Raw genomic sequence first — 17,291 nt, 5'->3', positions numbered from 1 at the left:
GCTTCATACTGAATTTTTCATGATGCCTGCATTTACTCGAAGTAGCAAAGTTCTACGTGAGAACGATATAAATGATCTCGCTCAGTAAAAGACTGCTTTTAGACTTATGCCTCTTATTGTTAGATAAATATTGCTTGAATGGACCTTCTTATTATTACTACTGTATGTATATTCAAAATATAAGACAATTGTTCAGATTAAATTATTTTATTAGATTATTGACGTGATCATAACATTTACATTTATAATGAATAACAACGAGAACATCAATCAATAATTATTTTTTTATTATAAAACGTCAAATTGTATGCAACATTATAGAAAGTAAATTAATTTTTTAAAATCATTATGATTATAACATAAATAACTAATGTAAAAATTTAATATCTTAAAATAATTATCGTGCATGTATATACTTGATAACATGAACCGATTTACTGGTTGACCCAGTCTAGTTTATTTCAGTTTGTGCGGTCGGAATTCGATTTGTTTTGCAATCACAAATTGAAATACACCGCATAAAATTGCAGTCGACTTAGATATCTGGAAAATTCAATTCGTTAAAAATTCGATTGAAGTACGTCACGCAAAGTTGTACTGACTGAGTCGATCCACTCGGACATAGTTGTGCAGCAAAGTTGTTACGGTCGAGGATCGCCTCGTAGCACAGAAGTGAACCAACTATCTCGAAGCAACTATGCGTGATACCAATCGCTGCTCTCAAGTATGACAAACGACATTCTAGAGAGGATTTGGTCGAGTTTGTCACATTCTACAGAAGGAGACACTGACAAACGTCGTTATTCCTCTTTGCCCATCCCATCGTCTTTATTCGCCTTTGCAATATATGGTTGCACCATTTGCGTCGGTTATTTGAACCTTTACGCGATCTATTGTCCTGCTTCGAGAATATTCGCGGAATCGGAGATTTCCAGCAAATCAGAATCCGATTGCAAATATAAAAATATCTTATGCATTAAAATAATTATTTTTATAAGTCAAAATTTATTTATAATAATATTATAATAATATTAAATAAATGTCGTAGAATTTTCTTTTTTCTATTTTCTGATATAATGTGCAACTATAAAGGAAAAATACAATTCATTATCTTATAAACTTATATCTTGTAAACTTTCATCGATGGTTTATTTTCATTATTTATTGCGGAATTATTTTTTTCACGTAATTCGATGTTAAACTCACGTTAAACTGCGGTTCACCTGTGCACCCGCGGACATATATTCACGCTCATAAATAGTAACAATACTTGGTCACAGACGGTACTAAATATATTTTTCAGTCGTATCTGTAGCACAGATGGGAAACTTATAAATGTTTTAAGAATTTGATTTCGAGTTCTCGGCTTCAATAAAAATTTTAAGACAGGGTTAGGTTAAACTCTTGCTGTTGCAGTAAAAAAATTTATAGCTTTCGTTTTTCGAATGTTACATCAACCTTCTTTTCCAAGTACGATCCAAGATTGCGTGAGAGCGAATATGTATAGTTGTCATTAATAAATGTATAAATTGATATTGCTTTGTAATTTCATTTCATGTTAAAAATTTTGTTAAAAAAGAATCAAAGAACAATAAAAGAAATTGCATTTTTTCTCGTCATCCTTTTTTTGTTTTAGAATTAAGCATAAATTAGAAAATTTGCTCGTTATTCGCGTGTTAGTGAGCGATGTGTTGTCAATTTTGTGACAAATATCGAGAAAAGGTATTCTGTATGGATACTATTGATGGTGCAGGCAAAAGGCGGGCGAATATGCAAAAGAGATACGCGCTGTAGCGTGAGTGCCGTTTCATGTATGCGTGAGTAAATCTGCAGGTAAAGGATAAATATATCCTGTGATCGCGGCAAGTGAACGAGTCCAAAAATTACACGAGCCGCTCCGCCGTCATTGATCTTCCACACACGATGAGTTACCGCAACCGATTCGATTTATTCTCTAGTTTATCTTACAAACATCGAACGCAGCGATTTTATTCCGCAATAACAGTCCGCGAACAACGTTGAGAAAATATAATCGTACGTGTATGCGTATTTTTACTTTAAAAATCCTTTCCGAAATCTGCACATAAAAATTGCTGGAAAACGATTGACGTTATGTTTTTGAAGTAACTCTCTCTCTCTCTCTCTCTCTCTCTCTCTCATTATAGAAGTAAATGTATATGAAAAATCGTTAGTTCAAGCGAAGCGATATGTTGCAAGGCAAAAGCGGGATAATCAGTTCGTTTAGTGTACAAAGTGCAAGTTTTGGGCAAAGCCGCTTGTCGTAAAATCGCGGAAGCGTATATACTTGGATATATATACACATCCGAAGGGATCATAGAAATTTTTTAACGCTTGACGAGGCAAAGGCTTTAATGGGGTTAAAGGAATGAAGGATCGTTAGAGGCGGCCCTGCCTTCTCGGTGGCACCAGTGAAACGTTGCAATGAACTGTTCGGCCCGGGTGGGTGAGAGATGCGGAAGAGACGCGTATCATCGCGGAGTGCTATTTCATGTATGCACGAATAAATGCACAGATAGAGGGTAAATACCCCTCGCGATTGTGATGGCTCTACCAGCAGTAACTTTCTCTCCCGCTCTTTCCCTCTTTCTCTTACTCGTGTTAAAACTGGTATCATTCGTCATCGTACGTTTATTCAACAATCATCCCCTATCCCTTTCGCGCGTTTCATTGATATCTTAGCCATTCGTAATTCAATTATCACCGGGATAACGTGTCTCTTATTTTCTCGTTATCGCGTGTCAAAGAAGAGCGAGGGTGTTTTTCGTGGACTGTCGATTTTTCTAGCGAATCATATACGCACGATCGCCCGACCATCAGCAAACTTTTCGTGGTACATGAACGATTTAGGATAATCGTGACTTTGCGTGACAAGAGTTCGAGCGTGAAGAGATATGCTTGACATGAAATACACGTCGTGATAAATAAATTTTCGGTAGAAAAAAACAGGACGAATTTCATAAATTATATGATTAAAATATTTTGATTAATTAAATTTTTTATTATTCTCGTGTCAACACCATTTTTATCGAATAAAGTCTTACTTGGCTTATCATCGAACATGCTGTTTAATTATTACATAGTTTAATCAGATTCTTCTGCATGTCTAGATTAATTATCCATAATTACACACGAGAGAAATAAAAGTTCTATTCATCTCTTATTTATATGTATATGTATAAAATAAAACGATAGAATAATTTATAGGTTTAGACATAAAAACCAATTAAAAATATTGACACACATAAGAATCTAACAAAGCGAAATTTTGTAGAGAGAAAGAGAATGGACGTTTTGTTCCTCATTTCCCACGATAAACATTCCAGGAGGCGCTTTTTTTAAGAGGCGCTTACGAAAGATCGAGGGAGGAGGAAGTAAGGATTTTTTCAGGTAGAAAATTAAAGCGGGAGCTTAGAAGAGAAGCCGTCGAAATAAAACACTAATTCGAAGGATCGATATGTTCTGTACAGTTCGTGAACACGGCAAGTATGGATCGCACGAGGGTAGTTGGGGTATATGCCGAGCCGACTTCGAAATATTACTGGCAGGGATGCGATAAGGATTACGGGCCCCCAATTAAAGTCCGGAAAATAATAAAAGACGAACAGCAGAGCGAGATTACTCTCGTTTCGTCCCTCTCTCTCTCCTCGCGATGCGACGTTTTATATCTAGCTGATTCAAAGAGAAAATCCAAATATTTTCGAGTTAATTTTCAGATTAGAGTAAAATGTCGATAAAATTTTGATTTATAATAATTCTACTGTATTTTTTCTTATATTTATATTATACACGGTGCAGATTAAAAATGATTGAAATAAATAATCGATATATCTTACGTGATCATAACTATTCTCTTTCTCTTTCTAGATTTTTTAAATAATTATTTTATTATCGCGAAGATTATTATTTGATTTTTAAATATATTTACACATATAATTCCATACAAAGATTTCAGGAATATAACGAGAGAATATGATTCGCTCGAAAGGGGGTTCGCTGACTTTTTAAAAGATTGGCGCCCCAAGGTCGGCTTGAAAGGAAGATCTTACAAAGTATCACAAGGATTATCGAACTTGGCGCTCAAGAACGCGGAAAATTAGGCTTCTCGCATTGCGGTTCAACTTCCGTTTTGCCATCTTGTCGTAGAAACTCACCCCTGTGTGTTACCTTTTCATCGCTCGCTCTTTTAACTCATTTTAACGAAAGAACTCCTACGAGGGTTTCTTTATGTTTTTAATTCTTTGTTTTTAACTCTTATGTGAGACACGATGCAGATATGTAAGCAATTTTCCTTTCATTCACATCTCTTCCGAGTTAACTGTGAATTATAATACGTTTTTCGTAACAGCGTTATCCTTTTTTGCACTTAAGAATCACAATAAAAAAATATTTAAAATCAAAAGCGGTTTAAAGTAACAACAATAATAATGCAGTTATTTTTTATGTCACTTCTTTTTCGCTTTGGTACTTGAAAGTAACGCGATAGAGTGTGTAATAGGGTGCAGTCGTGCCTAGTACTAGAAGAGGCAAACTTTTTGCGCAGAGTTTCAGGGAATGAAGTCTTGGAAAATGCCGTAGGCAAGCCGGTTTCTCGATAACAACAGCCATGTACAAACGCGAAGTCTTTTTTTGTGCAAAAGTAAGGTACATGTGCATCTTTAATACTCACTTTTCCATCTGGACTGCATACTTTAATCCCCGCGAGCGAGACTATCAGGAGAATGGGCGTGAATCGATCGTTATACTGAAACAAATAAATCAGAAATTGGAATAAGATTAGAATGAATATAATAGTTGAATGAAAATTTCATTTAATTAACAATAATGTCTATTCACCATTTATTCACTGTTTCGATAAAAATTAGATTCGACACTGACCAGATTGCAAATATTTATATTTTCGTATGCACGACTCGCATATACACGATACATATGCGATAGAATTAAATTTAATTAAAATAGGTATATTTGAGAAATTAAATAAAAAATAAAATTAGATAGAACTAAAAGTCCTTGTCATGTATGCGATATTGCAACAGGCGCCAAATCGAAGCCATTACCGAATGCTCTATATACACAAGTATATAAACGGAAATACGCGGTAAAGTGCGATAATACATTTACAATTTAGGCCACGTACTTAGAAAGGACCAGCATCCTTTTCATTCGAGTTCTCCATTGGGAAACTCGTGCCTTCTGCAACTTTGAAGCGGTCGTCCAATTTCGAAATTGAAAAGTTGGCAAGCTACGCGATGTGATTCAGAGTGGTGCGGACTTTACGCAAGAATGTTCCCTGTTTCTGGTCGGAGACACGGTTCATTGTCTTGAAAAGCCAAGGTTGATGTTGCTGGAGCCACAAAAGGGGATCTCTGGTATAATTACGGTAACGCATAGGGCGGTGTTCAATAAAGGATGCTGGCACAATGTTCTCTCCATAGGAGCAATCCGTAAAAATATCTCAATGATTTCACGGTTTTTATAATTATAGAGACTGTATATCACAAGAAGCTCTACATTTTAAGGAGAAAGTTTCAAAATCACAAACTGTCAAATGTCAAACTCTCAGTTTACGGTAATTATGAATTAACAACGTAGATATGAAATGTCTTCGGCTGTAACACTGATATTTTAATGTCGCGATACTCTTGTTTGCGAATGCTCATAATAAGATATTTCAATACGACGACTTTAAGGAAGCAAACGACGGCGACGACGTAATTTAATGTACTACGTATAGCTTTAAAGGGTCTAAGAGCCCTCGTTTCTCAAGAAACGACAATAATTATATGTCTCCTTATTATTATTATTATAAGAATATCCTACAATAAAGAAAGTCCTTTTCGTCAACTATTATTCATGTGTACTTTTGATTAAAATTGGCTTTATTTTAATTAATTGTATAATTCGAAATAAATAGATATAATATTTATGATTATTATAATACTTTTTGACAAAGTTATTATAGGCTTTTTCATTTTGATAAAATATATATTACAGTGAATTATTTTATATTATATTTGTTAATTTCTTTCACATTTCACATATTTAGAAAAACGCACCAGCGAAATAACATGTTGGAAATCAAAATTTGTAATATACAAAAGTAGAATATTTGCACGTCAAACAGTAATAAAGTGGCGTTCTGCGTGGCGTATAAAAACGATCGATTCGTTCGAACCAGCTGCTCGAACGACTTGCTCGAACGACGTTCGTCTTTCCATTCGATAACCATCGAGAGACTACAGATGTAGCATTCATGGTGTGTGGAAGTTTTTCTCTTTATTACACTTTTTCTTCCCTTTCTCGTCACCATCTTGCTGTCATCATCAAGGAATAACCGAAGCGGCATTACGACGAAGCGAATACGAAATGTCATAGTTTTCCTCGTCGTCGGAAGAATATCTTATTTCTTTTGCGACAAGATATATTGTAATGGCATGTCGAAATATGTGAAAAGGTGCATATAGATATTATAAAATATTTGCTAAGTTATGATATACTGATTTACAAATTAAACATAAAGAGCTGTGTTTTATTTTAAATAAACTAGGGGAGGGGAAGAATATGTTTAATTATGATATTTTTTTCATAAATTACGCGTGTCAATTAAAAATAAGTATATAATATGCTAATTATTTAAATAGAAATCTATCTTTTCAAAGAAAATTAAATATATAATCTTTTTATGTAACATTGCCTTATTTTTTGCGATATCTATTTAATGCTTCATATTTATGTGCATATATGATAGGAATAACATCCGCGGGGGTTGATGTTGCGTCATTATCGTTCTCGTCGGATGATATCTGGTGAAATTTGAGCGAGGCGAACTTACGGTTTGTTTAAGGAAACTGCCAGACGTGATTACGAATACGCGGAAAAGGCGTGGTGGAAGACTCGTCGACCAACCTTCGGTCCGCCAAGGTCCCCTGAATTCAACCCCCGTCGCCATACATTCGCCGTTACGCACCGACACGGTGGTTGCACCGAACTATTCGACCGACATGTCGCAAAGTTGGCATGTAAAATTTATTTATCGACCGGAGAACGGCGTATACAGTCAAGTTGTTCGTATTTTAAAGCTTTCTTTACGCGTCTTTTAATTCTTCATCCGTCGTATATAATTATCTTTCAGAACAAAAATTCTTTAAACATTTTTTAAACATTTGTTATTCAAACTATCCCCGCTTTTAATTTCTTAGCAGATCTAGGCAATAGTAACTGATGGCTTTTGCTTATAATTGTGTATACCGACAATTATTGAGCTTATTATTTTATTATCGATTAGAATTGCTTTCATTCTGTCGTGTGTCTTCTCTCTCTCTCTCTCTCCGATTCTCATCCGTTACTCGTTTATCCTTCAAGCAATCAAATTACGTGCGACATAAAGATATTATTTGATTATCAACGTCGCTTCCGGACGTAGAAAGTAATTTATGGGTCGTTATTCGATTATCTTTATCACAGTTTGCTATCGGCGTGATCCTTGTGTGCTAATTACGCTCTAGCGACGCAGATACATGATGATGACGATAAAAACGACGACAAAATATGACGGCGACAGTCTGGTCTCACGATATTAACGTGAAAAAATTAAATCGCTCTTGACGGAATGAGATTTAAGAGAAATTGAAATAGTTATTAAAAAAGTTATTTAAAAAAATCTCTCTCTCTATTTTATCTTTTTATATAACAACTTTATATAATAATACATCTTGCAATAAAAGTTTATAGAAATAATCGACAATTTCGTGATTATGTAGAATGTCTGTAACACGGTTGAAATGCAATCTTTTTCTTAAGACAAGATTGATTAATGAGATTAAATAGAATCCGCTGAAACAAAGTATAATAGAGATAAAAGTAGGAAATAAAACAACAAAAGAAAATGTATCTAAGAGAGAAAGAGAAAGAGATCGGCTCGGCACGTCTTCCAGAGTATTATTAAAGGAATCGTCTGAGTATTTCCGTAACACAAGCTTCTCTTCTTCTTCCTTCCGTTGCGTGCTTATCTCGTCTCGCGCGTTCCTGATTGTCTAGGAAGAGTATATTCCAATTCTCTGCTGACGTAATCTTCGATCTCTCTGTGACGTATCCCGAAGGTAATGTCGATATATGAACACAGCAATGTTCTTCGTAATCGCGGAGCTGACAGCCTTTTCACTTTCTTCATTCGCCATGTTTGTCATTTATTATGCTCGTCTATTACGCTCCAAGTCTTCATTATATGAGATTCTATATCTGTTATATTTGTATCGAGTTATATTTAGTACGTATTTAGCAGTCGAGATTTACTGCTATAAGAAACTTGGCACTGAAACTTGGCGTTATTGATCATCAAAAACCAATCGATCGTTATCCGTCGAAGCCAACCAAGTTGGAAGATTCCGATATGACTTCAAAGTAATCGTGCCAGGCGGACGCGATAGGCGGGAGTGGTTCTTTACAGAAGGTGGGTGAGGGCTTTTTTTAGCGGATCATCCAGTTCCAATCGGTCGTCAACGTAATCTGTCTGGGCCCTGGGGCGTGGGCGGCGCTGCTACCACTTTGTTTCTGAGAAAACAGCATCCGCAAGGTGGATTTTGCGGCCATAGCTACGCAAATTCGTCTGTTCGAAACCATCGACAAAGACATGCTCTGGATCACCCCGACCCCGCAAACATCAATCATCCGCGCTGTCATTGAAGATTGAATTTCAGTCTTCTCATAATCCGCCAAAAATCGAACGTGTTCCGTTAGATAAAATTTTGCGTTAAAATATTACCTAGTATCAATACTTGTAAAGCTTCCTGTTATCGTTTATAATACTAATCGATAGTAGATATATATTTGATGCCCTTTTATGAAAAATTAAAATGATATCTTCTCTATCAAAAAACTTAATCTGTTCATCATATGTATATAAATTAAAATTTTATAAAATTGTGTATATGTTAATATTACAACAATAAGCGCGAGGAAAATTAAACAGTATTTATATGCTGACATTTTTTATTCTGACGCGAGACGACAATGGCTGTTCGGCAAGAAATCAAGAAGGAGAGTGGCCTCTCAGGACGGAAGTTCTTCAACGAATGACAGAGCAATTGACATAATGAATGCAATTTCATTCGAAGTAATACGAAGAACAGTATAAAGAGCATTGTTACCAGTGGTGAACGATTAACAGCGAGAGGCAGAGCGTCACAAGAAGTATACAAGAGGAAAGGAAAGAGAAGGCATAAAGTGGAAGAGGAAAAAAACAACAGGTAAAAGAAAGCCTGGACGGTCGATTGCATTCGCATTATTGGAACGTCGCGTTGATGTTATTATTTACGAGATGTCGTTAACTCACAGACGCGAAACTTTGCATCGCGCACGCGCGTTAATCCCTCTCTCCATTAATCTTTATCCCGCGCGCGATGGCGCCCTCATAAATATGGATTACGGAAATGCGTATCCCTGCAGTCGCACTTATCTTCGAGGAGAAATAATCGCTTTCGTTTCCTCGGCAATGTATCCGACATTGACTCCGAATGTCGTGCATGGCCGAGCTGTACACAATTCGTGTTTTCCCAGTTCGTCCGTTCGGCAGTTTGTGCCGCTGTGTGAGAGATAGCTAACGGGTAATCGTAATATTCGGAGAAAGCTTCGAGGAGTTTTTCAAGGACTGACCAGTATCCTCCAGCAGAGTCGAGAGGGCACGACGAAATTCTCCTCCATTTGCTATGGAGCCGGAAAGTCAAGAGCTGGTCTAATATGCTTTAACTCTCTGCCAACGGCGGGTGGCAAACGAGGAGGAACTGATGGAGAAGAGTCTAAACGGAGAGCTGACTGAGAGGAGAGGAGAGACGCAGGATGGAAGTCACAAATATTCATAATAGGAAGCCGAAGAAATAAGCTGATTCTGCAAACAGCCACTCGTTGCCATTGACGGGTATTCCGTGCTCGTTAGAAAAGACAGAGAGGCAGACGGCAGACAGAAGGGCATTGAAGGGGATAGGATTTTTTATCTCACCCCCCCAGTTTTCCTTCCTTTCATTGAGCCGGTACCGGCTCGGTCCGAGGATACATTGAGTCTCTCTTCACGGGCGAATTTCCGGGGAAACAATACCAAACGTTTATAGTCAATTAACAGACGAGAAGGCGAAGGTTCGCTTTTAATGTACCTTACTCTTCGATGAATCGACGTCTCGAGAAGACGTCGTCGCAGTAACGAGCATTTAAAGGTTTTCTTGAATATTTAATTCCAAACGAATCTGCTCGTAAAGGTTGTCGGAAAACAATATAAACAATTGCATTTAAATCTAACAGATGAAGTATCTTGCTTTTATATATAAAATAAGGTTTTTAACATAATGCTGCGATGAAGATGTTAATGCTGTGAAATGATGATTAAATGGAGGTGCGTTTATTAGCACACACAACTTTCTCATTAAGTGATTTTATACTATAAGCGAAGAATAGCGACTTGCTTATTATTGAAGCACGATGATATAAAAAGCACATAATCTATTTGAGAGTTTGATATAACTGTATAATTTTAAATAGTTATCTGGTTGCATTTAATAATGAATTATTTAGTTTGTATGTTTATACTTTATTTTAAGTATAGAAAGTGGTCACATACTCAAAGATATAAATTATTAGCTGCAAAATATCATTAATCTTTGCAAATGTACTTCTGTAACTAATATTTACTCATGAACCACTCGCACTCGTGTATGGTGATGCAATGGCTATTAAAACTTGGTGAAGAGAGAGAGATAGAAAGAGAAAGACTAGTTACGCCGGTACATTACATATGTACGTACCGGTGAAGGGAAACACCGAAAGGAATTCCCTCGGAAAGGGATTGAACACATCCTTTGATTTATGATCCATTCGAATCGAAACACAATGATGAAAGATATGCTCTTTGCGGTAATTTGTCAGCGAATACAAAATCCGAGTAAACTACAACATATTCTTCTTTCGTTTACAATCTGCTTTTATATGATGTATACTTTCAGTTGTTACACCCAGGATCTATTCGTTTGTTCACTTATCCAAGTTTTAATTCTGTTATTTGCTCTGATATTTTAATTATACAAAAATTGATAATAATTCATAGAAAAATAATTTCAAATAAATAAAGACTTAATGATTAGAAGTTATTAATAAAAAGAATCAAGTATCTTAATTTCTAATATTTTTAAGTTTATTAAAACGACCAAACGTAAAGTCTATTCGTGATATTCAAATAACGCTTGACTACTTTTTATAATAACGATATATAAGCGACAGAAGCGTACTATTACAAGTTTGAAATGTTTTATAGCCGCGATTAGTAATATCGCCATTAACATCTCTCAGTTTATTGGGGTTGATTATCTTCGCGGAAACTTCGTCGCGTGGGTGATGGCCGCACCCTTAGATTTATGATCCCTTTTGTCGAAGTACAATGATGGAGGATCTCCGCTTTCAACGCGCGATTCATCGCGCGAATCGAACTCCACGGAGGCCGGAAAATAACTCACCTCACCTACCGTCGATCCACCTATCCCACTTTTTTTTCTTATGCTTGTTACAAGACACACCCTCGTTTTCCAGAATGGACGACGGTCCGTACGCGTTATTTGTCACTCGGCGACAATGTAAAAATCCCAGAAGCTCGCGCATCTTTTTTCCAGATGGAATTTCATCAAGCAAGCTTGATTTATGAACCTACACGAGCCCGCCAAGTGACCATAAAGCACTCGATGTCCCGGTTAAATAGCAATGGAAGAGATTCAACGTGACAAACGACTATGATCGAAAGTATTAATGTTTTTGTCCTTTCCGATCTATATCGGAAGGAAATACTTTGTGTCTAAAAAAAAGAAATTTAGAGATAAATAATTTATCTTATTATCTAAAAATATTTAGTCAATTTTCACATGCAATTAAACAACGCGCGATAACTTTATTTATATTCTTTCATATCTGATGTGTTATGCATATTTTATATATTAACGCTCGACTGCAGAAAATGTTCCGAATAGACAAAAGTCAACAAAAGAATTTATCAGTTTGTAATAAATAGCGGGTTTATTATTAATGCATCTATAAATTACGATTTGAATCAGAATTCTCGCTTGATTACTCCATTGACTAAGTAGAGAGTAGAGTATTATAGGACCCGTATATCTTCGATAATCTGCAGGATGTTCTCCATTTAGTCGACACGAGTGCTCCCCTGGGCCACTCTATTTCGCGATCTTGTCCCTCTGAAACTTCGTCTAATAGTGAGACCGTTTCGTGATTCATAGTCCATTGCTCCACAAATCAAATATTTGAAGAAACCTGTCACGTCATGTGAGATCATGACAAATGAGTGACCGTGGAAAAAACATGTGCAATCCATCTAGTGCGAAATTCATATCTGTCCAGAGCAATGTTATTTAAAAGAAGAAATATTTTCTAACAATATTTACAAAAATTTTGATCCATATTTTTATTATATTACAACCCACGCAAATATTATAAATTTTAATTTTTATATATTTATTTATGTGTAATGATTCTTGTTTTAAGTCTTTTATCTTTTTCTCTCTCTCTCTCTTTCTCCGAAAAAATTAGATAGATTACATTTACTTTGTATCAATTGGGAAACAAGATTAAATTAATTGTTGGAAAGAATTTTACAACCTTGTTATGGTTACGAGTTTCCATTTACAAACTGACGAATGCAAGTTTTTCTGGAAACCTCTCGTATATCGTATATATAAAACCGGACCGTGGTGTTAATCAAGAGCAGAAACTTTTTATGAGGGTTACGTCGACGAAGGACGGTGAACGAGGGGAAGGGAAAGAGTGAACAGCAACGATACTCGGCATGATGGCCGATCTCCATGCGTGGAAGGCAAAGTGACTGTGCTGTGGTATGGCGAATAATAAAACGGAGAGGGATGATCAAGTGAGTGATCGACTCGAATGGAGGACAGAGGGTAGAGTGGCCGGTATCTCCTTCCGTCGCCTGCGGCCAGATTAGATTGGCCTACCCTTCGCTGTCGTCGTCGTCGTCGTCGTCGTCGTCGTCATCGTCGTCGTCGGAGATAGCTCCGTTCCCAGCATCCTTCTGCGAGATGTTCCCTTTTTCTTGTCGTGTGTGTGCCAATGAAGTCTCTCCGAAGATTACACCTGTGGCTCGTATCACGGCGTGGAATATCAACCGACGAGGCAAAACACAGGCTGATCTTTCCAAGGGAAAGATTCTGATTTTAATTTATCTTTATCTTCCTTATATATGTATATATATATATTACGATCTTAATTTAAATCTCGAAAAAAAGCAGCAAAATGATTCTTTTCTTCTCAACTATTCTTCTCTTGAGCCAATGGCGAACAATAGTTCCAAGCTCAATTGAACATTGTCGACAATACGTGGTCGTTTTCCAAATTTTTGCTTCTCTGTGATTTTTGTACGAGCGCAATTCTATATCAAGCAGTTCCAATGTCCATCAGATTGTCATCGTAATCCGTTAATTTGCGTTAATGCGCTCTGTCAATCAACGTGCCGTTTTTATCAATGCGTCGTTCCCAGTGACTGCCACCGGCGTACTCGTTGGAGAGAAACGTCGATCGAAACGTTAGTAATTAATATATACTCGTGTGTTTACAGTTGTTAGAATTTAATATCCTGTTCAAAGAGTTTTATTGGATAATAAGAAAATATACGCCATTTCTTAGGAGCTTTTCTTAGGAGTCTGTCTTTTCCGGTCTTTTCTTTCGCGTAATATAGTTGAAGCATACTAGAATTAAAGTTAGAGAGATTTGCAGAGAGAGGACTGCGAGGAATAATATCCTGTATATACGTTACACGTATCTTCAGTCTTGATTAGTAAACGCGTTACGCGTTAGATTAATGAAATCGTTTTGTTCTAAATCCGGAGCAATGCATAATGAAATCGCTCTGTAGCGAAACGCGTTCAACTTGTGACATGAACCCGACGGCTTTTGCTTCGTGATCCACGCACGTGGAGAACAGCGCACATAGGGAACCTATATAAGCTGTGACTGTTTATCGAAACGTCACGTACAGACGACCTATCAAAACCAGAAGCGCGTTGCTTAAGCTCGTTCCCTCTCTCTTCTTCCTGTTTCATTTAGCTCTTTCACGTTCAGTTTTGGAAATATGTTAAATGTACGCGATATATTTATACGAGATATTTTTGGCAGCCGAACCAACAATCGCAAAGAGCAATTATTTCGTTTATGCAAATTAAATTTGTAAAATTTACACGATGAATTATGTCAATATATATGTAGAATATAAGATATAATGCAGAATATTCGAGAATTACGTTAATTACATGTATTTTTAATTTTGTAATAAATAATCTCTTCTACATATGGTTTAAAATCTTTAAAACTTTTCTCTGCAAAAATTGACTTGTTGAGTTGTGACAATCCTCCAAGGGTGCACATATGACGTGATTGCTAAATTGAGCGCAATTGCTGTCGAAAGTTTGAAGTGCGTTTGTCGTTTCAACAAAGCAGTTTTGTTTTTTTTAACTATGATGCGATATATTTGTTTCACAGGCCGATGGTTACGAAACCAATCAATGCAACTCGCTCAAATGGAAGAGCAAGTGCACAAAGAGTCACGTGTTCAAAAGAAAAAAGAAGAAAAAAGAAAATTTTGCAATCCTCGAAAAAGATGGTGTAAAATTGGCGATTGTGCAGTTTCGCTTGAGAAGTACTTTTTAATATCAAAATATTATAATATCATATAATGCATTCTGATATTTGCAGCTTATATTTTGATGACAAAATTATTCATATTAGTTGTTTGAAATATTAGCAGCAATAAAAGTAAAGTAAAATATTTTGCATCAGTATTATCAAAAATATTAAATGCCTATGCAATTTTATATTAAGTATTTTATATTAAATATTTAGTTTTAAGTTTCTTTCTTTTCAGTAGCGCTTACATAGCGTTTAAGTTATATACAATTTTTTTCTGATAATGCTCGGATTTTACAGATTTTAATTGAACGAGCGCAGGAAGATTTACGACCAAACAATATTCCGTAACATTATAAGTAGGCTTTAAAGGTGAAGTTCTCTGTAAACCTCTTCTCCGCAAAATTGACTTTCCTGACAGATAATATACTGTACACATATTTGCTAAATACTTGAAACTTAAACAGTCAAGTATCACTTTAAATGATACACATCGTGACACGCGTGTAGAATTAAAATATCGCATCATAAAACTTCATGCATAGATATAACAGAGCTTTATCTAATCATTTATATTCTAACACAAAATGGAACAATTTTCCTTTTTTTCCTCATACAATTTCTTGTAAAAGATGATAAAAATTTATTTAAAATATTCGCGTACACTTTGCAATGAGACAACACAATGTTAAAGTTAATTTTGCTAATTGATAAAAACTTCATTAATTATAAGTGCGTCTCAACCGTGATTCCTCTATCGTATATAACTCGTTTCATATTGACAAAATTAAATTAATACAACGATATAACCTACGCATTGCGGCTGAACATCGCTGAAGCCTCTTCAAGTAACGAAGTATTTCACGGCGTAATGCTAATATCATGTAAATTTCATTAACTAAAATTATCTCATTGCTTTTACTGCGCTCGAAAATAATTGCGGAAATAATATTCATCACAAAGAAGGCCGGCTAATTAATCTTTATTATGCACGATAAATGCGCGTCATTATATGGGCGGCTTTATCAGAAATGAGTTAACGCACAATGTTTAAAGTATTTAATTACATTCAATGCTTTATATATGAAGCAATGAGTAATATAAAACTCTACAATTTAAATAATATTTGTATTCGTAATAAAGATTTATATTCTTAGTGTTTAAATAATATTGTTTAATATTCGATAGTTTATTTAAATTTTAAATTTAATTTAAAGTTTGGAACTCTATTATTCTGATTATTTTACAACAGATCAACTTTTGAATAATATCTTTGCATAATCATGTTGCGACATCGTATTTGTGGAAATATATTGATATATATAAACACGAAATACGAAACAAAATTTAATTTCGTTCGACAACTTTGACGTTAAGTCAATGCGCGTGTAAAGATCACGACCAAAATCACTTAGCTCGATGAAATATTTGCAAAAGATAAGTTAATTTTCAATTTTGCATGCTCGCTTTGCGAGAGAGAGGGAGAGAGTGAGAACAGACAACAGTCATACTAACGAATCGTTTGCGCGGTCTAGTATTCGGCAAGCGTGTGAGTCTTCCACTTTTAATTGGATTACTCAAACTAATTAATTCTCACACATACAGAAGAGTGAACAGAGTGGCTCTCATTAACGCGACACAGAGGAATTAACGGTGGAAAAATTTATTGACAGACAGGAACATGTCAGTAATTTATAGTCCGTGTAAATGCATGACGTGCGTGAATTCTCTTTCTTTCTCTCACTTTTATTATAATACTTTTTTTTTTATTTCTGAGCTCCACTTGTGAATATCGATTGATTAGTTTCGTTGTCGGTTCTCACGCACGACATATTCGCCTCTTTCATATGCATGACGTTCTAATAATAGAAGCTATTTGTTAACTACAAATTGCAAGACTTTTTAATTACGAAATAATATAATTTTGAATTTGACAGCGATAACAATAGCGATCACGTTTCATATTGCAAGTTATAACAATTCTTCTTTTCACATCAAAATCATCTATGAATATTTTTCTCTTTTTCAATGCTGAACGACAAAGTAAAAGAAAAATACTATTATTATTAAAAAAAACAATTATTATTAATATGCTTCTACAATATATTTTACATGTTGCAATAATTAAATAAAAATTATTGTTTTATCACTGTCTTCGTTTTAAAATATGTATTATATCATAGACAGTCTGTATGCAAAATAATAAGCAAGTAAATTTTTTCATTTTAATGCAAATGTAAATAATTTTAATATAAAGACATCATATAAAAGGGAATATTATAGAAACATTATTATGGGTCTTGAAGAGAAAATTCATCACAAAAGGAGGCTTAATTAAAGACACCGCGTAGACGACAATGCGCGTACAGAGAAATTCAAAGTTACGAAATAATTGTTTTGATTCATTTTATTTACTCTGGATTTATTGCTCCAACTTATAATATAAAAAACGGTCAAAACAGATTTAAAAAATGGGACAAAAATTTAGAAAATATTTTTTATAGCGACATGAAATAATTTTTCAGCAAGCGTGCATTTAAATTGAGAAAAATAAAATATAAAATAAACAAAATATTTCATTGATGTTG

General features: G+C 35.2%; 1 protein-coding gene across 4 annotated transcripts in view; it reads right to left on the bottom strand.

Moving 5' to 3' along the window:
- LOC145944374 (EGFR adapter protein) overlaps window positions 1-17,291 on the bottom strand; it is a 60,137-nt gene that overhangs the window by 21,064 nt on the left and 21,782 nt on the right. For 3 of the 4 annotated variants that reach the window (XM_083052658.1, XM_083052659.1, XM_083052660.1), the window contains one exon: window positions 4,688-4,762. In XM_083052658.1, the coding sequence (XP_082908784.1) occupies window positions 4,688-4,762 (75 nt within the window). Of the gene's footprint in view, window positions 1-4,687; window positions 4,763-5,158; window positions 5,366-17,291 lie in introns of all 4 variants that reach the window. The other variant, XM_083052662.1, reaches the window with a different exon arrangement.

This window comes from Prenolepis imparis, unplaced genomic scaffold, assembly GCF_030444845.1.
Source record: "Prenolepis imparis isolate NDT839.2.m4 unplaced genomic scaffold, iyPreImpa1.0 SCAF_13, whole genome shotgun sequence".
Lineage (NCBI taxonomy): Eukaryota > Metazoa > Arthropoda > Insecta > Hymenoptera > Formicidae > Prenolepis > Prenolepis imparis.
This window is presented reverse-complemented; position numbering and strand designations above follow the sequence as displayed.